Source organism: Knufia obscura, assembly GCF_036327395.1.
Source record: "Knufia obscura strain CCFEE 5817 isolate CBS 148926 chromosome Unknown scaffold_1, whole genome shotgun sequence".
Lineage (NCBI taxonomy): Eukaryota > Fungi > Ascomycota > Eurotiomycetes > Chaetothyriales > Trichomeriaceae > Knufia > Knufia obscura.
Genome location: NW_027042687.1, coordinates 4838929 through 4865915, shown reverse-complemented (window position 1 = coordinate 4865915; position 26987 = coordinate 4838929). Strand labels below are relative to the sequence as shown.

The 26987-nt window shown below is 51.2% G+C and overlaps 14 protein-coding genes across 14 annotated transcripts; 7 read left to right on the top strand and 7 right to left on the bottom strand.

Annotated features, from left to right (window-relative positions):
* Positions 1-1548: 1548 nt before the first annotated feature.
* On the bottom strand, positions 1549-5361 carry PMZ80_001833 (uncharacterized protein; the record flags this gene model as incomplete). Its single annotated transcript, XM_064870272.1, has 1 exon — positions 1549-5361. The coding sequence occupies one exon, from the start codon at positions 5359-5361 to the stop codon at positions 1549-1551; it is 3813 nt and encodes a 1270-aa protein (XP_064735769.1).
* A 1104-nt stretch (positions 5362-6465) lies between these two features.
* PMZ80_001832 (uncharacterized protein) lies at positions 6466-7302 on the bottom strand (the record flags this gene model as incomplete). The annotated part of the gene is made up of 1 exon (XM_064870271.1): positions 6466-7302. One exon carries the CDS (start codon positions 7300-7302, stop codon positions 6466-6468), a length of 837 nt encoding a protein of 278 aa, XP_064735768.1.
* Positions 7303-8066: 764 nt separating this feature from the next.
* Positions 8067-9488, top strand: ERG8 (phosphomevalonate kinase; the record flags this gene model as incomplete). The annotated part of the gene is made up of 2 exons (XM_064870270.1): positions 8067-8338; positions 8360-9488. The coding sequence occupies 2 exons, from the start codon at positions 8067-8069 to the stop codon at positions 9486-9488; spliced, it is 1401 nt and encodes a 466-aa protein (XP_064735767.1).
* Positions 9489-10330: 842 nt separating this feature from the next.
* Positions 10331-11156, top strand: PMZ80_001830 (uncharacterized protein; the record flags this gene model as incomplete). The annotated part of the gene is made up of 2 exons (XM_064870269.1): positions 10331-10943; positions 10996-11156. The coding sequence occupies 2 exons, from the start codon at positions 10331-10333 to the stop codon at positions 11154-11156; spliced, it is 774 nt and encodes a 257-aa protein (XP_064735766.1).
* Positions 11157-11903: 747 nt separating this feature from the next.
* On the bottom strand, positions 11904-12494 carry PMZ80_001829 (uncharacterized protein; the record flags this gene model as incomplete). Its single annotated transcript, XM_064870268.1, has 2 exons — positions 11904-12428; positions 12492-12494. 2 exons carry the CDS (start codon positions 12492-12494, stop codon positions 11904-11906), a joined length of 528 nt encoding a protein of 175 aa, XP_064735765.1.
* A 449-nt stretch (positions 12495-12943) lies between these two features.
* PMZ80_001828 (uncharacterized protein) lies at positions 12944-13519 on the bottom strand (the record flags this gene model as incomplete). Its single annotated transcript, XM_064870267.1, has 1 exon — positions 12944-13519. One exon carries the CDS (start codon positions 13517-13519, stop codon positions 12944-12946), a length of 576 nt encoding a protein of 191 aa, XP_064735764.1.
* Positions 13520-15100: 1581 nt separating this feature from the next.
* Positions 15101-16980, top strand: PMZ80_001827 (uncharacterized protein; the record flags this gene model as incomplete). Its single annotated transcript, XM_064870266.1, has 5 exons — positions 15101-15568; positions 15621-16271; positions 16327-16626; positions 16686-16806; positions 16859-16980. 5 exons carry the CDS (start codon positions 15101-15103, stop codon positions 16978-16980), a joined length of 1662 nt encoding a protein of 553 aa, XP_064735763.1.
* A 1201-nt stretch (positions 16981-18181) lies between these two features.
* PMZ80_001826 (uncharacterized protein) lies at positions 18182-19026 on the top strand (the record flags this gene model as incomplete). The annotated part of the gene is made up of 2 exons (XM_064870265.1): positions 18182-18691; positions 18739-19026. 2 exons carry the CDS (start codon positions 18182-18184, stop codon positions 19024-19026), a joined length of 798 nt encoding a protein of 265 aa, XP_064735762.1.
* A 100-nt stretch (positions 19027-19126) lies between these two features.
* Positions 19127-19684, bottom strand: PMZ80_001825 (uncharacterized protein; the record flags this gene model as incomplete). The annotated part of the gene is made up of 1 exon (XM_064870264.1): positions 19127-19684. The coding sequence occupies one exon, from the start codon at positions 19682-19684 to the stop codon at positions 19127-19129; it is 558 nt and encodes a 185-aa protein (XP_064735761.1).
* A 486-nt stretch (positions 19685-20170) lies between these two features.
* Positions 20171-21193, top strand: PMZ80_001824 (uncharacterized protein; the record flags this gene model as incomplete). Its single annotated transcript, XM_064870263.1, has 2 exons — positions 20171-20217; positions 20269-21193. 2 exons carry the CDS (start codon positions 20171-20173, stop codon positions 21191-21193), a joined length of 972 nt encoding a protein of 323 aa, XP_064735760.1.
* Positions 21194-21235: 42 nt separating this feature from the next.
* RPB8 (DNA-directed RNA polymerases I, II, and III subunit RPABC3) lies at positions 21236-21715 on the bottom strand (the record flags this gene model as incomplete). The annotated part of the gene is made up of 2 exons (XM_064870262.1): positions 21236-21341; positions 21390-21715. 2 exons carry the CDS (start codon positions 21713-21715, stop codon positions 21236-21238), a joined length of 432 nt encoding a protein of 143 aa, XP_064735759.1.
* Positions 21716-21925: 210 nt separating this feature from the next.
* On the top strand, positions 21926-23153 carry ELP4 (Elongator subunit elp4; the record flags this gene model as incomplete). Its single annotated transcript, XM_064870261.1, has 2 exons — positions 21926-22370; positions 22438-23153. 2 exons carry the CDS (start codon positions 21926-21928, stop codon positions 23151-23153), a joined length of 1161 nt encoding a protein of 386 aa, XP_064735758.1.
* Positions 23154-24017: 864 nt separating this feature from the next.
* Positions 24018-24980, top strand: SEN34 (tRNA-splicing endonuclease subunit; the record flags this gene model as incomplete). Its single annotated transcript, XM_064870260.1, has 1 exon — positions 24018-24980. The coding sequence occupies one exon, from the start codon at positions 24018-24020 to the stop codon at positions 24978-24980; it is 963 nt and encodes a 320-aa protein (XP_064735757.1).
* A 519-nt stretch (positions 24981-25499) lies between these two features.
* Positions 25500-26924, bottom strand: PMZ80_001820 (uncharacterized protein; the record flags this gene model as incomplete). Its single annotated transcript, XM_064870259.1, has 1 exon — positions 25500-26924. One exon carries the CDS (start codon positions 26922-26924, stop codon positions 25500-25502), a length of 1425 nt encoding a protein of 474 aa, XP_064735756.1.
* Between the last annotated feature and the right edge of the window lie 63 nt (positions 26925-26987).

The following is a 26987-nucleotide window of genomic DNA, read 5'->3' as shown; positions in this document are numbered from 1 at the left end:
ATCAGCAGGGGCGGGAGATCGTGCGTCGAAACCATCCCCATATCGTTCGAGGCTGACAACACGATCTTGACGGAAAGGAAGGCGCGGCTGGAGAAGAGGCAGGCGCGATCGATGTTCAGCATATCAGGCAGGCACGACCCATCGTGGCAGAAGGAAGCAAGGCACGACCAAGCGATAAGGCAGTCACGACTGCTGATCTTGATGACCGCTCGGGAATGCGTCACCAGGTCAGGTCTAACCGAGGAGGAAAGAACGATCAACCGTAAGGAAGCGAGGGAAAGAGCCGCCGTTACGCAAGGTAAGTGCGACTGAGCTCAGCACAAAGAAGACACGGTCAGGCTCTGAGGTAGATGCAACGCATGCGAAATGCAGAGGAGACGCCTGGCATACACGACCAGCTGATTGGGCAGAGCGATTCAATCAAAGGGAGGAACGACCTGGGTGCTTGCACAGGAGGAAGCCACGACCCCGTACGATCACTCCAAGCAGGCACGACCGGCCTCAGAAAGGAAGGAACGACCTGGAATCGAGGCAAGCGCGATCACGTAAGCGGCCTCAAGGCAGGCACGACTCGATGGGGAAGGTGCGAGCTTGACATGGAGCAGGGGGCTACCGGTAGACGTACGAGCACGAGGGGAAGGCGCGACTAGCCATCGAGACGAGGAAAGAGCAAATAAGTCTTCTAGCAAGGCAGGCACGGTCGACGCTGATGAGGGGAAACAGCCACCTGAAGCCGTGGCAGTTACCACCGCTCTTCTGAAGGAAGGCACGATCGTGAATCGAGGCAGGGGCAACCAAGGAGACAACAGGGGCAGGCACGAATGCTTTGAATTCAGATAGCAGGTGCTATTACGTTGTAAAGGGTGGGTGGGAAGGTGAGACACGGCAAGTGCGCCCCATGGTTGACGAAGAACGAAGGCGCGATGGGAAGGTATAGTATATGGAAGTTGCGGCTCGAATTCCGAGCAAAGGCAGGAACTACCTTAGGCTTTAGAGTGAGCAAGGATGACTAGCGAGCTGTCGACAAGACCACGCGATCACGCAGCAGGAGAACAAGACATATTTTTAGTGTTTCAACATATTGTAGTTGAGATTCTGGATCTGTGCACCGCGGCAACAGCTATAGCTGTACTATGTATGCCCTTCCTTTACTCTTCCTTGAATGCGAGCAACCAAGATCCACCATAGAAGGAGGTCTATCTTTCTTCCATCATTCCGTTATCCGAGTGTCTTCAGATGTCCTCCTCCTTCTATGCACTTTAATTGAGTTGAGATTCTTCATGAACATATCCGTCCCATTTTGTTGTACACCATTCGAAACATCAGCCTAATCGTGGCTGGTGTGGAAGCAAGCTCTGAAGAGCTGAAAACGCCGTCGCCATATATGCAGGGTATATTTTGTACACGCCGTTCAGTCGTGAAAACAGTAAATCATTGACGCTTCAAGCTTGCTGTGCTTGCGCCGCGCTCGTGAAACAAAACTCCGTCGCTATGCATTAGTAAGAACAATGAAATGAGGTTGGAAGTAGTCGAATTGTGTCGAGGATATTAAGCAGAGCCGATCAGTCCAAGAACCTTGTCAGCGACTGCGCTTGGGTAGCCTTTGCTGAGCATCTCCTTGACGACAGCGTTGGCGGAAGCGTGGTCTTCAACCGAAAGGAAAGCTCGAGTCATAGCCTCATATGTGCTTGGTTCTCTCTTCTCGGCTCCTAGGCTATCGTAGATGGATTTGGCTTTCGAGATGTTGCCGGCGCCGGCCCAACCATGAATCAAGGTGTTGGCAATGTATGGTGTCGTGCGAATGCCTCGGCTGTGCATGTCCTTCAAGACAGAATCGGTCTCGGTGACTTGATGGTTGGCGACCATGGCCTCGAGCATGTTCTGGTACAGATTGTCTGTGGGCTTGATGGACGAGTCTGCGAGCACCGAGTCGAAGATGGCACGAGCGCCAGCAATGTCAGAAAGAACGCAGCCCTTAGCATGGATCAGTGAGCCGTAGTGTACAGCCTCAGGAGCGACACCATTGGCCTTCATGTCCTCAAGGACCGTCTCGGCGGCAGTGAGATTGACAGGTTCAAGAGTCGCATATGACTCGATGAGCAGCTTGTAGGTATGCGACGTGGGCTTAATATCTCTAGAGCGCATTCGGCCAAAGTACTGGAGTACCTTAGCTCGGTCGCGCTTTGTATTGAGGAAGTACTGGATGATGGAGTTGTAAGGTGCGGGTCGAGGTCGGTAATTGGGAGCAGCTTCCATTTCGTCGAACATTTCAACGGCAAAAGACTCTTCGCTAGTTCGGCACAGGGCATTGACAAGGGTTCCGTAGGTGACTGAAGAGGGTCGGATGCCAAGATTCTGCATTTGACCGAAGTATTGGAGACAGTCGTCGATGCGGCGTGCCTTGCCGAGCTTGCCGATGACAGCATTGAACAGAAAGACTGTAGGTGTGACACCTTCGGACATTGCTCGCTGGAAAATCTTGACTGCTTCGGTAGCTTCGTCGAACGTGCCTTCCAAAGTAGTTATGTAGATACCGAAAGTGTTTGCGGAAGGAGCGGCACCCATCGACAGCAGCTCTTCGTGGAATTTGGCCGCAAGTTGTCGTTCACCAACACTGAGGCATGCAGCGATCATAGAATCGTAGATCGAGACCCAACCACTTCGGACGGCAGGAATGGCAGGGTTAAAAGGGACATCGGTCTGAGCCATAGCCAAGATTTCGTGCATCAGTGCACTTTGTCTGGACTTGCCAGCCGCAGTGATGAGCTTGGCGTAGGCACTGTACTGCAGATGTCGGCCCATTCGTCGAACGTTCTTGAGTCTAGACATGGCTTCATTGATGTGGTTTTCAATTCTGCCGCTAGTGCTTTCCATCAATTCGGAAATGACCCTCGATGCTCGATGGTCGGTAGTGTGGCCATAGGGGTCGTAGAGCTGAGCACTCTGAGGCGATTCGCGCATGGGTGCTTGAGCCATGACCGGTGACATAGCCTGCTGCGTAGCAGCTTCTGGTCTGCGCCATGCATTCCATCTTCTCTCAAGGTCAGGTCTTACGCCAGCGAGTTGAGGGATCGCATTGTCGACAGCATGTATTGTTGCAGGGTCCATGCCGATGCGGCGCTCGAGAGCGGTCCCTAGCAGGTGAGAGAATCGTGCTGTCTGTGCTATGTCGTTGGTAGCATGTGCTTGGGTGGGTAGCATGTAAGCTTGAACATGCAGAGCGAGGGCAATGTCCTGCTCTGACAGTTGTTGCACACACTCTGGACCAATTCGTGCGATGGCGGCTTGTGTTATGAAAGGTACCAGTCCACCATTCTCGATCATGACTCGGAACAGCAGTACCGCTGCTTGGCTGGAGTAAAGCATATTATCTTGCGAAAGTGTTTGACCAAGAAGCAGCACTGACTCGTCCAGGTTGCCGCTAATTTGTGGTCGTGACTGTTCTGTTGGCGAAAGTCGAATCTGTCTGAACATGCTCAAAACATCTGACAGTGCCGCTTCAACGTGACCAGTGGTAAGAACAGATAGCCCGTACATGGTAGCAAAGCTCACATCCGCAGTTCTCTGATTCTGCGCCCAGAACGCCTTCGCTTGAACAACTTCGCCAGCTCGGAAGTGCATGGCCGCGACTGCCATCACTGAATCGGCGCTCATCATGGATGTGCCAACAGTCGTGAGAGAAGCCTTGACCAGATCTGCCTGATTGTTATCTGCTGCAGCAGACAAGATCTTGCTGATGGCACGAGAACGAGCACTTTCGCTCAACTCGTTAGCCTTCAAGCTCTCCAAGGCCTGATGCAAATTGCCAGTTTCGACGTAGTGTTCAACCAAACCATCTGCGACGAAAGTATCGGTAAGATTCTGGATCAGATGGGTTTTGTTGGTGGTTGCATCAAGTGATTGCACAATTCGCTCGAAGAAGCGCAGACCCTCTTCCTCTTCTCCAGAAGCGTAATAAGCCTTGATCAATGCAGTGTAGGCTTCGTTGTCAAGTACGTCGGTAGTGCTGCGATTGATAGCCAAATCCCTGTACTGTTGATAAATCTTCTTGGCGCTCGACAGATCCTTGACCTGAGCACAAGCATCAATAGCAGCAATGCAATTCTCAGGGCTCGAAAGAAGCTGTTGGCTGTGCATATCCTTGCTCAGAGCCACCATGCTGGGCGCAGCTCCGCTCGACTTATAGGCTTTCAAGAACACTGCGTATTGCGAATCAGATAGTCTGAAGCCTGACACTTCTCTTCGTGCGATGTTGTAGAATTTTGTAGCCATAAGGATCGAGACGTCCTCTGAGTACAACTCCTGCTTGTGCTTGATGGAAGCAAATGTGAACGATCCCTGGCCTGAGCCATATCGCATTTCATGCTGTCGCAATTCTTTCTGCGCTTGACTTGCGAGGAGGCTCTGCGAGGACAAGAAGGCGATCAGGATTCGGTAAGTCTCTTCATTCGGCTGGATACCTTTATTGGTCATGTCATTGAAGACCTCGACCGCTCGCGGAAATGGCTGGTAGCCGCCTGCCAGGTTGATAGCAGACTGAATAATGTAGTTGTAGGCATGGACATTTGGCACAAGACCATCCTTGACCATAGACTGGAACTGGAATGGGATCTCCGCATATTGTGAGTGTTCGCCGAGCTCGACGATTTCCTCAGATCGCAAAGATGAGAGTTCGGACACAGGGCTCGTCAATCCGGTCTCTGGAGATCTGATTGCATCAGACGACTCGGAGATCTCTGTTTCTGTGCCTTTCGCGATTGGGGAGCCAACGTTTGCTTGTTCTTCGATGGCTTCGGTTGTCTTCGCCTCTTGAATGGTCCCGATTTCTTGTGCTATTGCCTCGTCAATCTTCGCCAGCGCTTCGGCTTCCCGGAATTCGTCCTCTGCTTGCTGAACATCGCGAACTGCATTATCACTGTAAGACCGCGTCACTGGCGCTCGCACCGATTGTCTCAGAATATCCGCAGGCTTGAGGTTGTCCAGGCGAGCAGATGATCGTGACCCAGTTGCCTTCTCCGACTGCTTCCAACCTATTCTTCTTGCGCTTTGATGCTTCTTCAACTCTGTATCATCGCCAGTCTGTTGTGCCTGGTTGATGGCCGCAAAGAATTGACTCAATGATCCGTCACCGGTACTCGAGGTGCTGGCGTGGTTCGCCTTCGCACCGGCGCCAGCGCCAGAGCCCGATGCAGATGAGAAAGCATTTTGTAGGTGTGCTGCTTTCGATAACTTCGAAACGGGTGCGGAATGTAACGATCCTAGACCTTGTTGACTGGCAACAACAGCACCAGGTGTGTAAGCGTGGGTGACTCCTTTCGCAAAGCTGATACGTGCAAGATGCGAAAGAGGCTTGAAAGGCATCTAGGTGACGGACGTTCTTCTACCGAAGAGGAAGAATTCGGGGTATCGGAGGAATGTCGCTTGCAGGGTCATCGACGACCACGGCCGTCAATGATCGCGCTGGTCAAGGTAGAGAAATCTTGCGTGAGTGTGACTGATTGGTAAGACTCTCTGTGAGTGGAGAGTGTGTCGCGTGAGTCTGTTGTGGTGGTATGATGAGGAAGGCTGCTTCAGGTACGCGAGGACTCGAGGTACTTTAGGAGGCGAATATCTTGCCAAGATAAGAGGTAGGAGATTGAGTGGGACGTGGTCACCTGGACTGAGACGGGAGGGCCAGGAAGGTGGAGGGCAGCGTAGAGGATACGGAGGACAGGTGAAGGGACTCGATGATGGAAGACACGGATGGACAGGCCTGAAGTGCCAGGATCGCATGTTCGACGAAATGATGCCGGCTACGCTTGCTGCGCGAATTTAGAATCAAGCCGAACTATTCTCGATATGTGGATGCTAGAGCAATCCAGGGCCCAATCGGAATAGCCTTGGACTATGCTTCCGCAGGCTAACATGAAGCTTAATCAAAGCTCCAGGCACCCAAGTTCCAGGAGAACGATTCAGCTCATCCACGGATCGTCCCTAACATGCCCTCAAGTCTTGTGACTCAACACAGAGCGCGTCTCCTCGTCGGAATGTCAGCTTGGGCCCTGGTCTACACGAACAGCGCTTGGGAATACCAGGGGTAGCCAAATATATCGCCTTGACAATGTTCCTAATAATTACTCAGATCGAGTTCCTGTTCTACGTCATGCTCTTGCCTACCACTGCACTTTTTGGACACTGAAGGAGGTCTAGACTGGAAGAACATCATACCGAGGATGTCCAGGCACTGCTGCGACCTTCAATATCATACCAAACGCTCCTTCTCAACGGCTAACGGCTTGCTGGGGGAGACCCAAGCCTATGGTTTATGCAACATCCTGATTCGACCATATACCATGCCTGGTCGGCACCTTGAGCATCTGGAAAAGCTACCACCATTGTTTTTTTACACTAACATCGACCCAGCGATTGATGTAGGTAGAGCTAGAAGAGGAGGCTTGTCGCCTTCGAGAACGTAGATTTGTCGACTTAGGCGATGGTCAGCCAGTGCTTCTGTGAGACTTGTGGGCTTTGGCCGTTGGGTACTTCGAGCAATACTTGTCTGCGGCCGTCCGTTGGCTCGGCCTGGGCAGCCTTCTGACATGAGGTCAGTGTATTCTTATGAGGAGCTGCTGACAGAGTTACCGACGCATCAATAGCGGTACTGCACTTTACAAACTTCATCTCGACAGTCCAGTATCGGCGCCGCATTTCGTGCTCAAGGGTTTTCTTAGCTGTCGCGCTGATGTGTTGAAACGCAGCTATTCGTAGCCCCAGCCTTACTGCATACGCCTTTGCACGCTCCTCCAGTTCGACATCGCCAAGCCGAACTTCCATGTACTTCTCCTCAAATGTGATGGCTCGCAAATTCGGCATTGACACAATCTCCTGCAGGCCTCGAAGCACAGTTGGTTGGAACAAGTCGTTGGGAGTTCTGTCGATTATGTCGATTAATCGATAAGACACGACCACTACCTCAATCGTGGAGGTCCACCCCGATATCAGTTCGCGTACCCGACCGAACTTGTGGAAGTCAGTCTCACTGAACTGGTTGATGCGGAGAGTGCGGACTTTGAGAATTTTGTGTGTTTCATCGTGTATCTGTTTACTAAGCCGCAATACTTTCAACGACCCTATGATTCCCGACTGTATCTGATTACCCGCGGTTGGAGCGAAATTGATCCAGAAAGTCCTATCTCCAATGAGAAATTCGTATATGAGCATGCGAAGCTCGCATGGTATGCCCAGGAAGGTAGGAGTAGGTGGCTGTCCGTTCTTGTCTATGCATGAGCCGGCAGTAGTATCGACAAACTTCGAGAGCTGCATCTCACTGGTTGCGTTATGTCGTGATGGTCACAACAGTCTTGCGAAGCGAGGTCCTGGCAACCCTTTTAAAGGTTCCAGTGCGAAAGCAAAACCTGCTCATAATGACTGAGCACATAGAACCTTGGCGTCAGGAACAGTCATTCAGTGCTTCCTCCCTTCTGGTAGGCATACCGTGGTGCGTTATGAAGGTGTACGCTACATAGTAGCACGTGCCAGTGTACTAACATCTCAAATGGGGTTATGATCCAGGCTCTGGATTTGACCCAGTACTAAGTTTGCGGAGGATTTCAGACCGCATCACCACCTCGAAAAGCCACCGTACCATAACGAACGTGTACTCGCACCACGAAGCCTTACTAGGTATTAAACTAATCTCCTAAATAGAGAATCACATTCTCTATCTCCTCATACTAGATTTACAACAATTAGAGTAGTACATGGTGAATGCAAACGACCATTCGCTGTAGCTGGGTCATAACCCCATTTGAGATGTTATAGTGCCGTTTTGTACCAAACCGCCAACTTCGTGCCCCACTTTCCGAACAAGTTTCTTCCTTAGCACTTCGCGCATCAGCACAACAGAAATGATGCATCGTGATGTATGCTTGTGGCTTGCAAGCAGCAAAGACCAGAACCTATATCGCGTCTAGGCTTGAGAAAGACCAGCATACCATGGCAAATGCGTGGTGATGCTTTGTTCGTGTTTCTAGCTCAGGAAATTTGAAACGCCAATACTTGTCAAGCAGGACGAGAAACCGAGCATCATGAGAAGCCCTTTGGCACTCTCAGCACCTGGAAAGGTTCTCTTCACAGGAGGCTTCCTCGTCCTTGACCGCAAACATACCGGCTTAGTGCTTGGTCTGGATGCACGGATTCATGTCCACATTGAAGAATGGGAGCGGGAAGCGGTCAATGGTGAACAGAGCCATATAACCTCGATTCTCGTACAGTCGCCACAATTCCAAGATGCGAAGTGGCTATATGAGATGCGAGAAGCTGCCATAGAGAAGTCATCCTTTGTGCAGCAGATCAAGGAGTAAGCCTACACAAACTTCAGGAATGTCAGAAGTCTACTGACAGATCTAAGCCAAAAGTCCTTTACAGCCTCTAGCAACAAATTTGTGGAAACAACACTTCGCTATGTTCTCTCGTATCTGAAGGCCCGCGGAGTCAGCTCATTCACCCCCAGCAAGCTGACCATCATGGCAGATGAAAGCTACTACTCACAATCCGAAACGACGCAAGCAGGTCACGATGGCTTTGCAAATTTTGGGTGTAAGCTGAGTGAAGCACACAAGACAGGACTTGGTTCGTCCGCTGCCCTCGTCACTTCACTCACTGCCGCACTGATTGCGTGGTACATGCACGATATCGGGCAACACCTACCGCAGCATCTAATACACAACCTAGCACAAGCAGCGCATTGTGCTGCGCAAGGAAAGGTAGGATCCGGTTTTGACGTTGCAGCAGCAGTATTCGGCGCTTGCCTGTATCGAAGATTTACTCCTGCCATACTAGAAGCGGTCGGCGAGCCAGCTTCAGAGGGATTTGCTGAGAGGTTACATCTTTGTGTGGATGATCTTAATGTGGACCAGAAGTGGGATGTTGAGATCTCAAGCCATGCAGTCCAGATACCACGGCAGCTGCTGCTTTTGATGTGCGACGTGGACTGTGGATCGGAGACACCAGGAATGGTGCGTAACATATTGGCGTGGCGCAAGGAGAATCCTGTGGAAGCCGACTTACTATGGAATGCGATTCAGCAGGGGAGCAACGACTTATGCCAGGGTCTCACACGACTCGCGCAGTTGGACGGTATTGAACAAGACGGCTTCGAAGAGGTAGCAGATACACTATCGACCATACGCAGCTTGGTTCGCGAGATGTCGGCCAAGTCACACGTTCCAGTTGAGCCAGAAGTCATTACAGAGCTGCTTGATTCCTGCACTGCGATCCCTGGAGCCGTCGGAGGTGTTGCGCCAGGTGCAGGTGGCTATGATGCCGTTGCCCTGCTTGTGCAGAACGATGCCAGAGTCGTCAAGGAACTTGAGGCTCGACTTGACACATGGAAAGCTCGAGAGGCAGGAACTGGGGTGAGTATTGGCAAAGTTCGACTGCTTAAAGCACGTCAAGCGTATGAAGGTGTGAGATATGAAGATGCCACGCGATACGCAAACTGGTCGTAACAATAGCGTGCGTACTCCGTAAGCATGAGTTAGGCCGAGATCCACCTCCACGGTCCATCCCGCAGCATGTGCCACGTTGTGCTTGTTGGAGTTGAGCCAAGCTTGATGAGAGCGATCTAGGCAGTGAACCGTTCGAACAGGCTTCAAATGTGGCAATGACAAGACATTGGCATGCTTCGGTCAGGACTGCCATAGCATAGCTAGCTAGAACATGTCTTGTGACGATGTTGGAAGACGTGCGAGGGTATTGTGCTACATGCATGAGACGAGTGACCCTCGAGCTCGAGAGCGAACGAAGTGTATTAAACCACGGCGGAAGGAAGAGATTTAGAATAGAAATTGCTCCGTAGACATACAAAGGGCATCAGCGACACGATAGAAGAACGACACGATAGAAGAATAACCCTCAAAATCTGCTTCGACAAGGGTACAGCTCCGGGGTGCACCTGCTCGCTTCGCCTGGGGTCTGCTGGGTCTCGGGCTGTTTAGGCTTGACCTCGAACGAATCTCCCCAGCCGATCCCGTCACTTCCTCCACGATTTCCATCAATGCTACGTATCTTACTGGACATTGCCACTGCGTCCAGCTAATACAACATTCGCAAGCATCTGTTGCGCTCTATTACACATAGCACAACAGACACCCAGTCACTTTGCCATCGCTTGACACCGGCTAACGTATCCTTGTTTTTCACGTATCTAACTCTATCCGTCTGCTCACCACATCCGCATCCGAGGACGATATAATCGCTTTAAGCTTGCCTACGCTCGGCAATTGTTCACCTTGGACAAGGTCGTCCAGAACATTCATCCCACAAGTCGCTCGTTTCACGCCGATCAAACATGTCCTCGAGCGACAGACCCGTGCAGGGTAACACAGACCCATCCCCAGCGCAGGACATCCCGACCCGCTCGCAAGAAGACGCTCCCTCCTCCACACCCGTCGAGTTGAATAGTCTTCAGACCGATAAGCGAGTCGGCAGCCCCTTAGAACAATCAGACACACATAAAACGCTCAGCAGCTCAGAAATGCCGCATGCCCCGATGAGGACAGACACAACGACTGCGATCCAGAACGCACAGAATCCACCAACCCCTCCGCCGGTACCGAGTGTACCGACCGCACTACGAGATCGCGCGCAGTCAACAGCGATAGGGGAGTCTTCCGACTCTCCGGCTCCTGTGCCGAAGGACACTGAGGATACGGGCCCGACGTTGATGATCACGTTGTTATTGATTACGGGCGCAAGACATCCTTTCAACCTGGATATGAAGTACCTAGCGAAAAGAAACGTCCAGGTGCAGGGCAACGACCCATTCAATTTGAGCGTATATAAAGTAAAAGAACTGATACTGAGAGAATGGAGGGACGACTGGGAGTCGAAGCCTTCTAGTCCAAGTGCTATCAGACTCATCTCCTTTGGAAAAGTGTTGGATGACAAAGCAGCGGTCAAAGGTATGCCCACAGAGATATTATGTTACAGAGCGGCTGCTAACCACATCACTAGATCTCAAGTTTAATCAGAATGCGGCAAACGTGGTTCATATGTCTATCAAGCCACAAGACTTTGTCGAGGAAGAGGACGCGAAAGGCGCAAAAGCTTCACGTACGCATAGCCATGACGGCACTGAGGGCAGAAGTCCTGGGTGCAGGTGTATCATTATGTGAGAGACGATTCTGGGTCACAAATATTGCACAGTCAACGCGGCTTTTTATTCCAGCGGCGCCGGCTGATGATTCAACCACGGAAAGGGGAGTCATGGGCGGCGTTGTGGTTCTGTTTGGGCATGGTTTCCGTCTCGTTTTCGGGGGTGAAGTCTCCGGCATTGCGTGCGCCAAAGTGGCCTTGGGAAGCCACGGCAGGAAGGCTTGCAAGCTCCACTTTGGCTATGATTTGGAGGGTTTCGGTAAGCAGGATTCAGAGGTCTGTTGGTCATTTGCAGCAGGTGATACGAGGATTTATGGGGGTACATATGCAGGTCTTGTCTTGCGGCATCATTCTACAGCATTTCAGCTCAGCCAGCTTCCCATGCACCTTGGCCGAGAGAGTTCACTCTCTCAGTTTGAACAGCGTAGATTCAGTTGCAGTATTCATATCCTTTGTGGGGTCTCGCCACAGTGCATTGACCAGGCGGACTTGATGGCAAGTGAAGAAAGACCATGCAATGCGTATATGCGCCTATGCGAGTAGGACGTACTTTCGTTCGTAACTTCTGCAAGCATGGTATTTGCGCCGTATATCTATGCTCGGTCTCGAACCAGCTATCGCAGATCCAAGGCGTCTCACAACACAACCATTGATTCTCATCCTGCTCGCGTCCTTGTCGCTTGCGCCAGTGCAATGTATTCGTCTCGTTTATCGCATGCTCATCCATCTGAAGACACCTTCGCCATCAGCCTCCACCAGAACAATCTCTACCACCTCCCCATTCCAACCTTCCCCTCCATCTCCTCAACCCAACCCAACCCCTGCCCATCTCCACCCCGATCCACAACCCCCCTCAACCCATCCTGACCAGCGTAGACATCCTCCCACTCAATACTCGTATCCCGATTCCGCAGAATATCCCCATGCACACCGCTCACCGGGCCCAGCACACTCGGTCGGAAGCCATCAGCCTGACTAACCATCTTCTGCTCCATCGACATCCGCAACGGGAGCGCAATGCCGAATGTTCGTCTGAGGAGTGTAGCTTGTAGGGACGATTGTGTCTTTTGCCAGTTCGCGAGGCGGGATTCGAGCGGGTGTGTGGATGATAGTTGGTCTGGTGTGGCGGTTTGAGACTGCTGCGAGAGACGGATGGTGTCTGGCAGACCGGGGGCCGAGGGTGCGCCGCGGGAGGTGGAGGAGGAGGATGAGGATGTGAACTTTGAGGTTTGGGTGTTTGTTGTGCTTGTTGGGTGGGAGGCGGGGGGTGCTATGCGGAGGGATTGGCCTGACTGTGAGATGTGTCAGTTTTGGGATCACTGGACTGTGAGATGCCTGTTGCGTGGTTGACTTACCATCTTGATGGATGATGACCTAGCGAAAGGACCACTTGGTGGTTGTCTGGTCTTTGAGCGTCGGGTATACGGTAGGGAAAGCCTTTGCAGATGAATCCAAACGCGGGCTTGTAAAGGTTGTGACTTGAGTATTAGGTTGTCGTGCAAAAGAGGCACCAGGTTAGATATGTAGGCAGGGCACTGCGGCAGGCGTGCAGGACGCGCAGCCTAGCAGGTCACATGGTCACGTGGCTGTGATCGACTTCCTTCTGGCAGCAAGATTCAGCGATGAAAACCTTTCACGACGACGAGTGCTTGTGAGCTCATATTCCTCCGAAATTGATTGCATTAAAGAACATCCTGCTCTGTTCACGCCCTACGTCCAACATCGCCTTCTCCGACATATCTACTCGAAATTTCAACCATCGAACACCATATACCTGAAGTTCTGCACTCGGCCTCGAGGCTAACAATCAGAAAAGCTCGTCCACCGGAGCTCTTACAGAGCCAAACTTAGCAATTTCGCATGAGTAAGACTTAGGGTGCCATTTGAAGAAGCCGTCCTCGTATGCGTCGAAACTGTACTCCTTGTCCTGATTATTCCATGGCCCTCTAGAATCGCCACCGCAGCCGGGTTTCTCGAAATAGGTGCAAATGGTCTGAATATCGAGGAGGTGCATTACACCCATCGTTTCGGTTGGGAAGAGAGATTCGATACAAACGCCTTTTTGTTGGCCCTTTGGGACGACGACCACTTGCTCGCATCCCGTATAGTATTCTTTGCATTCTTCCATCATGTAGTCGTACTCGGCGGCGCGGGCCTCGATCTCGCGCTGCTGGTGCCCTTGACCGTGTTCGTGATCAGCTTGAGCCCCTGGTGGAGGGCCTTGACCTGCGGGTGGTCCTTGACCGGCGCCCGCTCCTTGGCCGCCGCCCCACTGGCCCATGCCTTCAGGCTTCTCTCCTCCTTGTTCGCCCTGCCCACCAGGCAGAGCGGAGGCGGCGGCGAAGACAGGAAGAGCAGCGGCGAGAATAGTTGTGAACTTCATTTTGTTAGGTAGATCGTTATGATGGAAAGAAAGTCTGGTGTTAGAGGAGACTCGGAACCATATTATTGTCCATTCTCGAGTCCTAAAAGACCCATCCTACACCACTTAGCATAACAAAAGCTGTCCTTGTTCGAGGAGCGCATGTGATCACTGTTCAACGTTCGCATCTTCGTCCATCTGTGCAAGCGTCAACATCGCGGTAAGTGGTGCAAAAGGCAGCAGTCATCGACAAAGCAATTTTCTTGGCAAGCGGAAATGCGAGAAGCGACTTCGTTGTGTCTCCTTAATATTGTTCTGTAGTGTCAGACAATGAAGACCTTGATATTGTCCATTCTACCGTACAGTGGTCGCACAGGTGCGGCACCATCGACGGTGCTGCAAGGTAAGCTCTTCATGTCGGAAGGATTGCAATGGCACGAAGGAGGCAGAGAAGGCAAAGTGCGCCGGTACGGTGCCGTAGACGCTATTGCTTGATGAGGTACAACGGATTATGGCCACCAAATTTTCAAGAGGTGACTCCTTAATTTGTGTCTTAATGTTGTGCTATCGAGGTCTTGATAAGCCATCTCTCTGTACATTTGAGCGACATCAATGCTTCTTCGTACTGTTGCGAATGTGGTCAGTAGTGAGTACTCAGGTGGTGCTTCACCTAGCGGTGCTTGTACTCTGTACCTACTTAGTATCTTGCGAAGCGCGTAATGACACTTGGCGGGTTCCAGCTCGATGCGCAAATTCACGTCATTTTTCCTGAGATGCAGAAGATCTCGGAAATCTGCATCGACTTGATCGTCTGCTTGAGATCACCATGCCGAGAACGTTGCGTTCAAGTTTGCGTCGCCTCTCCTCTTCTTTCTACGAACATGCAGTAGCCACCGATCTGTACTCCACGTTGGTACGATCTGTTGTCATGACGGCGCACGCGACAGCGTGTACGGCAAGAAGTTGCGCTGTGACTCGAACCAGCATTTCGATAATTTCAGCTGACCTCTTGACTCAGGTATGTACTTCTTCTCTCATAGTCTTCCGCTGGTCTTCGGTTCAACATGTTATTGTCGTCCACCCTTGTATGGCGCACCCTGCAAGAAAGCTGATGGGAGTACCCGGTTTCTGGCACATCGTCGCGACCCGAGGTTCTCATTACCAGCCTCAACCAGACCTTGGTCAGAACACCCAGTGATTTTCAGTTGCCCTAGCAAGCTTTGGCACTAAGTTAACTGGTCGGTGCGCTAAAATGAGATTCCTTCGATCTGGATTAGCTAGCTCTGTTCGTCTACCCCGCTGCAGCCCGCTCCAATGAACATGGTCCATTCACCAGCACCTTCCCAAGTCACGCTATGCTATGCCGGTGCTAGCAAATGAATCATGACGGTATCTCACTTCTTGTCACCATGCCACGCTACGCCACGTTACTACCCAGTGGCGACTTAGCTTTCTCATGCAGCTGAGATTCTCAAGAACGAACCAGCAAGAAGAACCCCACAGCTACGAAGTACTTTTCCTCTCACGATCCTCTCGTATGTTAGTCCTTTTCATGTAACACAACAAGGTACAAGCGAGGAACTCCATCACTGCAACACAAACATGGAGAAGTCAACTTATCAGAACGATGGCGAGAAGAAGGTGCTGCCTGAGGGGATTCCCGATAGCAACTTAAATCGGCTCCAGCAAGCTTCTGAAGAAGACATTTCCATAGGGGCCATTATCAAGGGTACTGCGACGAAACCTCTGACTACCTTCGAGAAGAAGGCCGCTCTCATCAATGCCGAGTTGGATAAGTTTGGCCTGGGGAAATACCAGATATGCATCTGGTTCTTGTGCGGCTTTGGATACTTCCTTGACCTGGCCTGGTCGCAAGGTGTTGGCCTAATCGCGACTGCTATCTACCAGGAGATGAATGTCGCCCCTGTCAACTATGGCAACATTTGGGCATGCGCAAACGCAGGTCTTGCCATCGGCGCGCTGACTTTCGGTCTTTTGGTCGATGTCATAGGTCGATATTGGGCGTTCAACCTTACTTGCTTGATCACATCAGTCTTCGGACTTTTATTGGTACGATTCCTACCAACTCTTCTGCCCAAGCACATGCTGACTCTTGCCCTAGGCCGCGCCGAAATTCAACTATGGTGCTATCTGCGGAATCTACTTCCTTGCCTCCCTCGGTCTTGGTGGTAACATCCCGATAGACGCTACGATCGCTCTCGAATTTTTACCGCAGAATCGCAGATTCCTTGTGGCTCTCCTGTCGATGTGGCAGCCCATAGGCGTCGTCGTCGCTTCCGCCGTCGCCTTCGGCACTGCCGCCAAATGGCGATGTGATGTTGAGCTGCCGTCTTGCAAGGCCGTTGCATCAGGAGAACCATGCTGCACAGTCTCGAGCAACATGGGCTGGAGGTATCTGTTGATTGTGCTTGGTCTCATGACTCTTACGGTCTTCTTCCTCCGATTTGTCGTCTTCAAGTTTTACGAATCGCCCAAATTTCTTCTCAGCCGTGGTAGAGAAGCCGAAGCGATCGAGGTCTTGCACAAGATCGCCAAGTACAACAAGGCGCCAGCTCCAACGTTGACCATAGAGCATTTTGCACTCATCGATGAGGCCGCATCGGCGGACGGAGAAATCCTCGAGCAGAGGCACCCTGCTGCTACAGGCAAACACGTGGTCAAGAACTTCTTTGCAAATTTCAAGCACTTGAAGGGACTCTTCACCAACAAATTGCAATTGTTCATCTTCATACTACTGGCAATTGCCTATATGGTAAGTCTTGCCGCTATGATTCTATCGACTCGGTCTCACTAACGACTCCCTACAGGGCGATTACTGGTCTTTTAATCTAGCAGGAGCCTACCTCCCAGTCATCCTGCTGCAGAACAATGTTTCCACCGGCCAAGGCACAGTGACAGAGACCTACAGACAATATGTCTATATCTACCTCCCAGGTATACTCGGCGCGGTCCTCGCTTTAGTCTCAATCCAGCTACCTTTGGTCGGAAGGAAATGGTCACTTGTATTCTCTGCACTCTGTCAAGGAATCGCAATGGCTATGTACACGCAAGTCACCAATACTGTTGGTTACGTCAGCCTGAACGCCCTCGAATACCTCATGCAGACTGTAAGTGCTCCGGCTCTTCCGAGCTCACAGCATGAACATTTGAAAACTGACTTAATTAGTACTTCAACGCGGTTCTGTACGCGTCTGCGCCCGAGCTCTTCGACACGGCTTACCGTGGAAGCGCCAGTGGTATGCTGTCATGCATGGGTCGTCTGGCTGGTATCGTAGCGCCTTTCGCTGGTAAGCTCAAGTCTTCCCCTCCAATTGGACGTACGGCTAACATACTATCCAGGTGCACAATACATCGCCAACGAAAGTTCAGGCATCTTGTGGCTCGGCGCTGGAGGTATCTGGCTTGCCGCATTCATGATGATCTTCCTTCCAGTTGAGATGAGGAACAGGCAGATGTTCTAGGTTGCCACTCTGACTAACAACGGACACCTGTTGGAGTTCGTCAGCGCTCTAGAAACCATGATTGGTCCCGCAATCCTCGTGGTCCCCATGTACAGCAAGCGTGCGGCGAGAGATAAGGCACGAAGACCCATTGCGCTTCGGCCCGTGGTATGTCATTAGCATTGCAAGCATGCATACGCTCGTATATCTCTACAAGCGACTAGCGCAGTCGCAAAGATTTTTTGGAGCAAGCGCGGTACGAACAGAGCGGGCTAGCTATGCTATCGACTCTAGTCTCATGATCTTATTCTAGATTCTAGATCCTGTATAAAATTATAGCGATCTGTGTCGCTAGGCGGCGAAGCGTGTCAACTTTTTTCCCCTCACACTCTTCTTCAACAATACAGGCGCTTCCTTCGTCTCTAACGGTGTGCTGTTCCTATAAGCTTTCCTTATCAGTCAATCAATATTCCGCTTCGGCTCGCGTGCGTGGGTATCTAGCTTCACGGAAGGTTAACGTCCATTCACGGTACTCGTACAGTAGCGGCGGAATTGAAGCATGAGTTTCGGCTGCTACGGAGTCGGGTAGGAGAATTCAGGCTTCAGGGGAAAGAAAACGAGAAGAGGACGTGGAAAGGCAAACAAGACCGCCATGGGACGGTTAAGGAGGTATTCATTATGATAGGAATGCATGAGTAGACCGGGCGTGCTATGCGCTTCGGCTCGGTTCAATCTGGACAGAACTGGTTTCAGAGAGTACAGAGCCTGTCTCATGTCTTTAGGAATGAGCCATAAGACAAGCCTTCAGAGATCCTCCATGCCGTCGGACACTGCAGCTTTCTTCCGCATCATTGTGAATGGTCACGAAGTGTTTCGATGGTGCTGCCCCGTGATGCGATGGGTGCGGGCATACTCTGGAGATACGGGATGAGCGCGTGGAAACAGTTTTGGCTAACACCCTTTGTCAAGTCTAGCGTGACGAGGTGCCCGTGCTCACGTTAAGGTGTCGGAGGCTGGGAGAAAGAAGCCTCAACGAGGTCACCAACCGAGTCTAACGTCATCCGGTGTGAAATGCCAAGAGTCTCGGAAATGTACGCCTCTCGAACTTCAATTGACAAGATATGCTTACAACATTGATAGTGGGTTGGATTGTTGTATGAATAGGAAGTTCAGTAAGAATCATAAGAACCCCTAGACACATTCGTTTCATTATCTTTACAACATGCGGCAAAGGACCAGGCTCGCGATTTTGGAGTGCGATACGCCGTTACCGGAGACGGGTAAGCAGTACGGCGGGTATGGCGGTGTCTTCAAGTCCTTGTTGGATGCTGGTGCGAAGGCAGAGGGTTATGGTGGTGTCGACGAGACCCTTGATATCTCGATGCATCAGATTGAGGCACATCCGGATGATTATCCGGATATAAATGGCGTTGATGCTCTGCTGTTGACTGGGTCGAGTGAGTCAGAGGGCTTATCTGCTGGTTTTGTGGTACTGACTTATTCAGAACACGACTCTTTCGCCGACACGCCATGGATAAACAAGCTTGTTGAATATACCGCTCATGCTCTGGAGTCAAAGAGGGTTCGGATCATCGGTGTATGTTTTGGCCATCAGATTGTGGCCAGAGCATTGGGTGTCAAAGTCGGCAGAAATCCGGACGGTTGGGAGGCGGCTGTGAATGATGTCCAGTTGACGCAGAAGGGCAAGGAGCTCTTCCGTTTGGGCAGATTGGTAGGTGTGGCACGATTTGCTCTTTGTTCTGCGCTGACAATGTCCAGAGGATACACCAGATGCACCGCGATATTGCATTTGCTTATCCCGACGGCTTTGAGTTGCTAGGGTCATCACCGGTGTGCAGTGTTCAGGGGATGTTCTCGCCAGGCCATGTCATTACTGTCCAAGGGCATCCCGAGTTCACCTCGAAGATCATGCATGAGATTGTGGAAACTCGACATGCGACTGGTATCTTCAACGACGAAGCGTACAAGGCGCACGGCAAGAAGATCCAGCTGCCGCATGATGGTGTTGCTGTCTCTGGTGCTTTTGTTCGGTTCTTGTTGGAGTAGTCGCTTTGGTTCCCCAGAACGGGCATGGTTCAGGTTGTGGTATAGATTTAATAGATAGATAAGCAACTTGGAGGGTCATCGTGCATGAAGCATTAATCTATCACGACTGATCTCGCTCAAGGAAGCTTGGATCATTCTTGATGCGCTGCTCGAATTTGGTCCACCAGTCTTGGAAGCTCTTCAGAGGTACAACTTCCTGACCAGCGACGGTCCCGGAGAAACTCGATATGAAGTTGAAAGCGTGACTGATTATCCTTTGAGCTAGGACTTTGGTCGATGGTCCAGTTTTGACTAGTGCCGTTGAATTTGCCTGCTTCTCGCTCTGTAACTGCATCATTTGCTGCTCGATGTTGGCGGTTGGCTCAACGGATATGCCCAGGTTCACAGCGCTGTTCATGGCTACCTCGGGAACGTTGACCTTGAATATGGCTGATTGCTTCTCGTTGGCTAGGCCACCAAGGAACTTGAATTGTTGGTCTCCTGGAAGTTGAAGGTAGACTCCCGCCGCTGTCCCGTCCGGTAGTTGGTTCCCAGGTAGCATGAAGACCACAATGTGCGAGAAATGTGGTGCAGCAGGAAAGCTGAATGCAAACTGGTTTGATGAGACATTCTGCACGTCAGTCATGCAAGGCCTGCCTGGTAAAATAACGGAGAACATATTGTGATCCTCCTTGAAGACCCGCACCCTTACCAAGGACTTTGGGAAGTGCGCAATGCGCGTCGCTTCCTGAGCTAGCTCCGAGGTCTCTCAAGTCGTTCGTCTTGCTGTAGAAGATTGCTTTTCGGTAAAACTTGATATCAAGAAAAATGAGTGAAGACCAAGCTGCCAGACTCGCTGCTGATGCAAGTGAGAACCAGTTTTTCGCGTGTAATCGCAGGACGCGAAGGTCGAGGATAGCAACAACACAATGTACGTTCTTTGCCTGCCTTTGTGTCGTCAATGTGTTGCACGACAGGTAGGTACATATTTGTTGTCCTTTTGCAGTAAGGCAGGAAGCATGAGGACGTTTCACGACAATTCTGGAGGGTGCCAATGACGTAATTGGTCCGCCGAGATCTGACCATTTCGGTGAAGGCAGCAAATATTCCCTTGCATTGGACCATAGCCACGGAGGAACACCAGTTCTTGCACGAGCGTCGAAGTATGGTACAGCTCAAAACAAACCTCGATTTGGTGAACGAATGCGACAAGTATGCGGGAAAAAAGAAAACAGAAGAAGGACGGGACTGACATTTGACAAGCTTTCCATATCCGGATATTCCTTTCGCACAATGCCTGCCATCAGAATCGTACTTCAAATTCAAGCTTGAAGGTTGCATCGCCGCGTTGGGCTATGTCCTTCCAGAAGTTGCCCAAAAGCTTTCATCAAGTCCTGAGTGGGAGAGAAACAACGCCTCGCTAGAGCTCACCTTCAAGCCATCAAACACTCCATCAGACCCAAAGGAAGCTGCAGCGCATCGCACAGCAGTACTTGCGAGACATTTGCAGAATGTTCGAGAAGCGAAGACCTTTCGAATCCTAGACGGCTGGCGGAACGAACTGTATCCCGTGTATGGGCCAGGACGAGAACTGCTTTTTAGCATGGAACGATCGGCAAGCGCTCTGTTTGGCATTGTGACATACGGAGTACATATGACTGCCTACACACGAAATGCTGAAGGTATGAAACTGTGGACGCCACGCCGAGCCCCGACCAAGCAAACGTACCCCAACATGATGGACAATACTGTAGCAGGGGGTTTAAGCACAGGTGAGAGGCCGTTCGAATGTTTGGTCAGAGAATCGATGGAGGAGGCATCACTACCAGAAGACATTGTCAGAACTGCACACGCCTGTGGTACGATGACGTATTTCTATGTTCGCGACGAGCGAGCAGGAGGTGAGGTAGGATTATGCCAGCCGGAGTGCCAATACGTGTATGACCTGGAGCTGCCAGAGAGTGTTGTCCCACAGCCAGGAGATGATGAAGCAGTAGATTTCCAGCTGTTGACTGTGAAAGAGGTGCAATCTGCGATGGCTGCTGGTAGGTTTAAGCCAAATTGTGCTCTGCTTCTGATCGAGTTCTTCGTCCGGCACGGGATCATTACAGCAGAGAACGAGCCGGACTACCTCGAGATCGTGTCCAGACTGCATCGAAGGTTGGAGTTTCCAATGGGGCAGGTTTAGGTGTTGATAACGCATATGTGCATATTCCAGGCTATTGGCCGATCATTTCTTCATGAGTAAGTAGACATAGTCTACTCGTAGAGCGGCGAGGGAGTTGTAAGGACCGTCGAGGTACATGAGAAGGCCGCCGAAGGAGATGTAGACTTTTCTGTTCATTGTTAGCATTGCAACTGCCAATATCCATGCTACAACATACATATTTTGACCTTCGCCTTCTTCGAATCTGTAGATCTTCCCATGCATCACATAGTCGTAATCATCTGCAATGGTTGATTCTCCCCGACCAACGTTGCGCCATCCCTTCGAGTCGTCCTTGCTTCCATCGAGATTTAGGGACAAGGCAAGAGCCAGGCTCAGGCGATCGTCGGCTTCGACAGGGTATAGTTCTGTGTTCACATCGATGAAGCACGTTGTGTCTTGACCTTGCTCGTTGGTGGCTGCAATTCGCGAAACTCGATCGTACTTGGCGGAGTTGACTTCGTCGACCTTGAAGGTTGCTTCGTAGAGTATGTTTTCAGACATCGTTGTACGGATGCGCGCAATTGCAGATGCTCTGCGAGGGTCGAGATACGAGGGAGTAATGTCCCAAAGCGCAAGGGCAGTCGCGTTCAAATTATTTCAAAATTCGAGGCGCGTCACTGGCAGCACGTGCGCTGAAGTGAATAAATATGCTCACCTCGATCATTTATCTCAATCACACTACACTTGCTACGTTAGACACATCTTGGGACAATGTCCTTTCGGAAGCGCAACATCGGCATATCTGACGGTAGCCGTGCACCGCAATTACCCTGTTCCGCTTCCACGCCGCCCGTTCGACTACCAGGAGTGCGACCTTCTGCAGCCGATGGCAGGCCAGTGACTTCGACAGGTAGTGCCAGCCTCGATGGCCTTTTTGCCGGACATGGCGGTCTTCCTCTAGGCACATCTGTCCTGCTCGAGGAAAGCGGTACTACTGATTACGCTGGCGCCCTTCTGCGTTTCTACGCTGCTGAAGGACTAATGCAAGGTCACCATGTTCATGTGGTTGGGTTGCCCGAGCAATGGGGACGTGAGCTGCCAGGTCTGGCCTCTGAATCGTCCAAGAAAGTGGTCGAGGCTCCTCAAGATGACAAAATGAAGATCGCATGGAGATACGAGAGATTGGGCCAGCATGGCGCAGATCTGGCTGCAAGAGGTGGGTTTCGAACACTTTTTAGCACAATCAATCAACTTTCCTTCTCATATACTGATCTTGGTTGCAGACAGAACTTCTGTTGCTGCAAGTGATGCTGCTCCTCGTCAGGGCGAGCCTCAGCAGACACCTTTCTGCCACACATTTGACCTGTCGAAGCGTCTGGTGCATCCTTCCACTGCATGGATCAAGTTCCTTCATCCTGATCCGAATCCTGCCAAGAACTGCTTCGCCAGTGTGATGTCGGAGCTCGCGAGCGTCATGCACGCCACAGCGTCCGATACAATCCATCGCCTCATTGTTCCTTCTCTAATGTCCCCAGCACTCTACCCATTTTATTCGTCTCTACCTGAACAGATTCTTAGCTTCCAACACAGCATACGAAAGTTGCTCGCTACGTACCCGAAGAGGCTGACAGTTGTTCAAACGTTGCCACTATCTCTGTACCCTCGCAGTGCAGGCTTGACGAAATGGATCGAGCTGCTCTCTGATGGTGTCTATGACCTGACTCCGTTTCCTCACTCTGCAGATGCAGAATTCACTACCTCAAGAGATTCGAACACGAAGGAGGAGCCGCCGCAAGGCCTGCTACGCGTCCACAAGCTACCGATCTTTCATGAGCTCGGTAGTGGCATGCCTCTTGCAGATACAGATTGGACTTTCACCCTGAGTAGGCGGAAGTTCACCATTAAGCCGTTCAACTTGCCGCCCATTGAAGGCGACACCGATGCACAACAAGTTGCCTCGAAAGATGAGAAGCCGAAGAAAGCCGATATGGACTTTTGAAGGGAGTCGTTCAGTCCTCTTCGTATTCAGGATAGTCTCGCTCATTGAGCATGGTTTCCATCTCGATGTGCTCTGATGAAGGCGGTCCATGATTAGTCATTGTCCGAAACAAGGCCTGGTCATAAGCGCCTCTTCGAGGGTTAAGAGTCGCGCCAGACATGCTAGCTCGAAAGTTGATCCCTAAGCATGATGAGAGTGCAAGGAACACTGCGGGTTATTAGTGCAAAGCTCGCTATAGGTCACAAGATCTCACCTAGCCAGAAAATTAGCGGAACCACCAGTAAGAAGAACAGCCACCAGAGACCGCTCATCTTCACGTCGGTGATGCGTTCTCCTAGCAACTACAAAGAGAGAAGTAAAGCAGATAGGATCGAAGGGGCCTTCCGGCTGCAGGTACTTCGCCAAGGAATGATGCCTCAGGCGCTCATGATCTCAAAGTAATTTTCACATCGCCCAAGCAGCTCATGACTCTGCTTCATAATCTTCATTCAAAAATGTGAAGCACAATCACCAGGCTCTTCGGAGCATAACGTACCTAAATCGACCTTCAGCACACTGTGCTGAGTCCCCACACAACTGCTGCTACCGTTGCCTTGAATCACAGAAGTCCTTTGCAGTTATCTGTCTCATCGTAAGTTCACTCAATACACACCTTGAAGCCTCTCCTAGCATGATTACACAATTTGAAAATATCTGTCAATCCACTGAGTCCTCAATAGAGGCGACTGATTGAACCAACAAAATCGTTGTTGAAATATGATACCTATCCAAATTACCACTTTGTACACTTGCCAATCTAGTCGTATCACAAACAGCTAACAGCTTTAACAATAGCCTAGAAAGCCGCTCTTGCCGCAAGTGAACATGGCACAAGACGACAGCGAGCCGCAATTGCCTGTGCCAATATCCTTCGTCGATAGCAGATATCTTCTCTTCGACATCAAAGCAATCACATGGCTTCGTAAGCACCACAACATATGCGGTGTTTTCATAGGCACATTACCACAAAACCCATCCCAGAATGTGTTCATGGGCTTGCCAATGGAGATTATGCCTGAAGAGGCACAGCTCTTGATTGAGCTAGGCATCGGCTACATTCTGGATGACGCTCGAGTTCACGATGCAGCAATGGCGAAAGCTAACCGTGCGAGACGGATGAGATACGTCAGCGCACTGGAAGAGCGGGCCATCGAAATCTCTACGGAGAAGGCACGCGACAAGGAAATCGACAAGAAGAGAGCACTGAAGAGAACGAAACCCAGGAAGCCGCGAGAGGACTCAAAAACAGCGACCAGTCCAGAAGGACAAGTTTCTGAAACACCAGCACAGGAAGAGGAAGACCTCGATCCAGCCGGCTCACTCTTCGCACCACCCGAAGATAAAGACCCATCTCCATCGACACCAACACAACCATCCACCAAAACCCAAATCGGTACCCCTCCACCTACCGACATCTCAATAACACCCACAGCCTCGTCCTTCCTCCCTCCTCCTGACCCAAACACCCCCTCTACAACCCCCCAGCCCCTCCTCCCAGGCCTCACACCCTCCTCCTACAACCTCTACCGCCACCTCCACCACAAAACCTACTTCATGACACCCGGCCTGCGCTTCGGCTGCCAGTTCTGTGTGTACCCCGGCGACCCTCTCCGGTTCCACAGCCACTTTCTAGCGCGCGGCGTGGATTGGGATGAGGAGATCGATCTGATGGACGTTGTTGGTGGGGGACGGCTGGGCACGGGGGTGAAGAAGGGGTGGCTGTTCGGGGGCAGGGATGAGGGGAGGGGGCAGATGAGGACGTTTAGTGTTGAGTGGGCTGCTATGTGATCATGTGCTAGACAGAAGATGGGTCATGTTCTGCGTGTTCGACCGTGAATCGGTATATTAGGTAGCAGAGCATGGTTTGTATGTACTGCAGCAGACAAACAAATGCAGCGAAAGAGTTGCTGGTTCGTTCTAGCTTCCCTCCCATACAGGAATGCCGATTTCATCACGCATCGCAGATGTGTTTGTGCTGGAGCAGAGCCTGCCTCCTAGACATGCAGTGGTGCCAGACAATAATGCGAAGGTTGCCCTCTGCTAATTCGCTTCTCAGCCAGACATCTGCCTACCTAACATGCATGGTGCAATACTGACATAGGTCCATATTCGCACCTCGAACACTGTGTTTCCTTATAAGTGAAGTACCAAAAATGTTTGATTCAAATATGGGTATCTTGCGAATAGAGTAAAACCAAACCAAGGCATCACCTGCTCTCTGCTCGCCGCAGCATCAACGTCGAATGAGGCGTAACGCGCTGCTTTCCCCTTGTTCATCATTCGTTCCACGATTTTTTTTTCGTCAACTCAGAAGTAATCATCCCAATTCATCTCCCCATCCCCCGGCTCCCCCACATCCATATCCCCTAGATCCGTATTCGCGTTCCCGTTCGTCTCATCCGCACCCTCGTTCTTCCTCGAGCGATTCCCCATTCCCATATCAGTATCAGTATCCGTATTCACATTCATATTTGTAGTCATATTCGCAGTCGCAATCGCACTCATATTGTTCATCGCAGTACTCATACCTCCGAAATCCGCGCCATCAAAATTCATGTCGCCGCCGTCGAGGAGGTTATCCCAGATATTTGGCTCGTTGGAGGTGAAGGGGTTAGATGTGTTGGAGACGTTGCTGGGTTGGGACTGCATTGGTTGGGATGTGAGGTTTGTGGTTGTTGTTGGGTTCGTGTTTTGGGAGTCGTCGGGTTGATTTGCGAATTGTTCGAGGCCGGCTAGGAGGGAGGTGCGGGAGTCGGGTTGGGGTTGTGGCTGGGAGAGGGTGGATTGTGGTGGGTGTTGTTGCTGCTGTTGAGATTGAGGACGGGATTGAGTCTGGGGCTGGGACTGGGACTGTGGTTGGGTATTTGAGGCAGTGTTACTGACGAGTGTAGAGTCCTGAGTGAAATGGCCGAGGTTGTCGTCCATGTTGTAGTTCACGTTCATGTCGTCGTTGTTTGTGGCGTCGTTGTTGTCTTCTAGTGGGCCTTCGAACATGGATTCGAAGTTGAATTCGTCGTCGTTTGTCGGAGCTGGTGTGGCTTGTGGTGTGGGTTTCATGAAGTCATCGGTGTTGTATTGGTCTTGTTGGGAGTGCAGGTCTGGCTGTTGCGCATCTTCTTGTTTTGGCTTCTCTGGCTCTGCGGGTTGGGGTGGCTCTTTTGGCTGTGATTGTGATTCAGCCATGGCTTGAGCCTGTGGTGGCTGCGAGGTTGGTCCTGGGGGCTCTTGCGTGGTCTCTGCACGCTTCGGTTGGTCCTTCGTTGTCGACAGGTTGGCTACGGCAGCGGTTGTCTTTGGCGATGGCTGTTCGCTTGGCTTCGGGCGCTTGGTAGGAGTACCTTCTGGTTGTTGCTGTGTTGGGACATCTTCTACTTCATCATGTTTTCTCTTCGCTGAAATTGGCGCAGGCGCTGCATTGGCCTCTTTAGCCTTTGACTCTGCCTCCCTTCTTGCCCTGTTCTCTGCCAGCTTCTTCTCCAGATACCACTTCGCGTCAAGTATCTGCATCTCGCAATCGTCCAGCGCATCTTGATATTTTTTCGTACACTCTGCGAGGATGATCTTGGTGCTTTCGCTGTAATTCTTCGGATCCTGCACCACGTATGCAAATCTCATGATAGAACCCGAGTACATTCCTGCAATTACTTGGGCCGGGTCGTATGGCTTCTGTGGTGCGCTCTGCGCAGGCCTGTTGGACGCATGCTGTGCAGCTGCCGCAGTCGCAGTTGCCATGATTCCGTTGAGACAACTCGATGCAATCCAGTCCAAATCTGGTGCGCTGAAGAAACAGGGGCT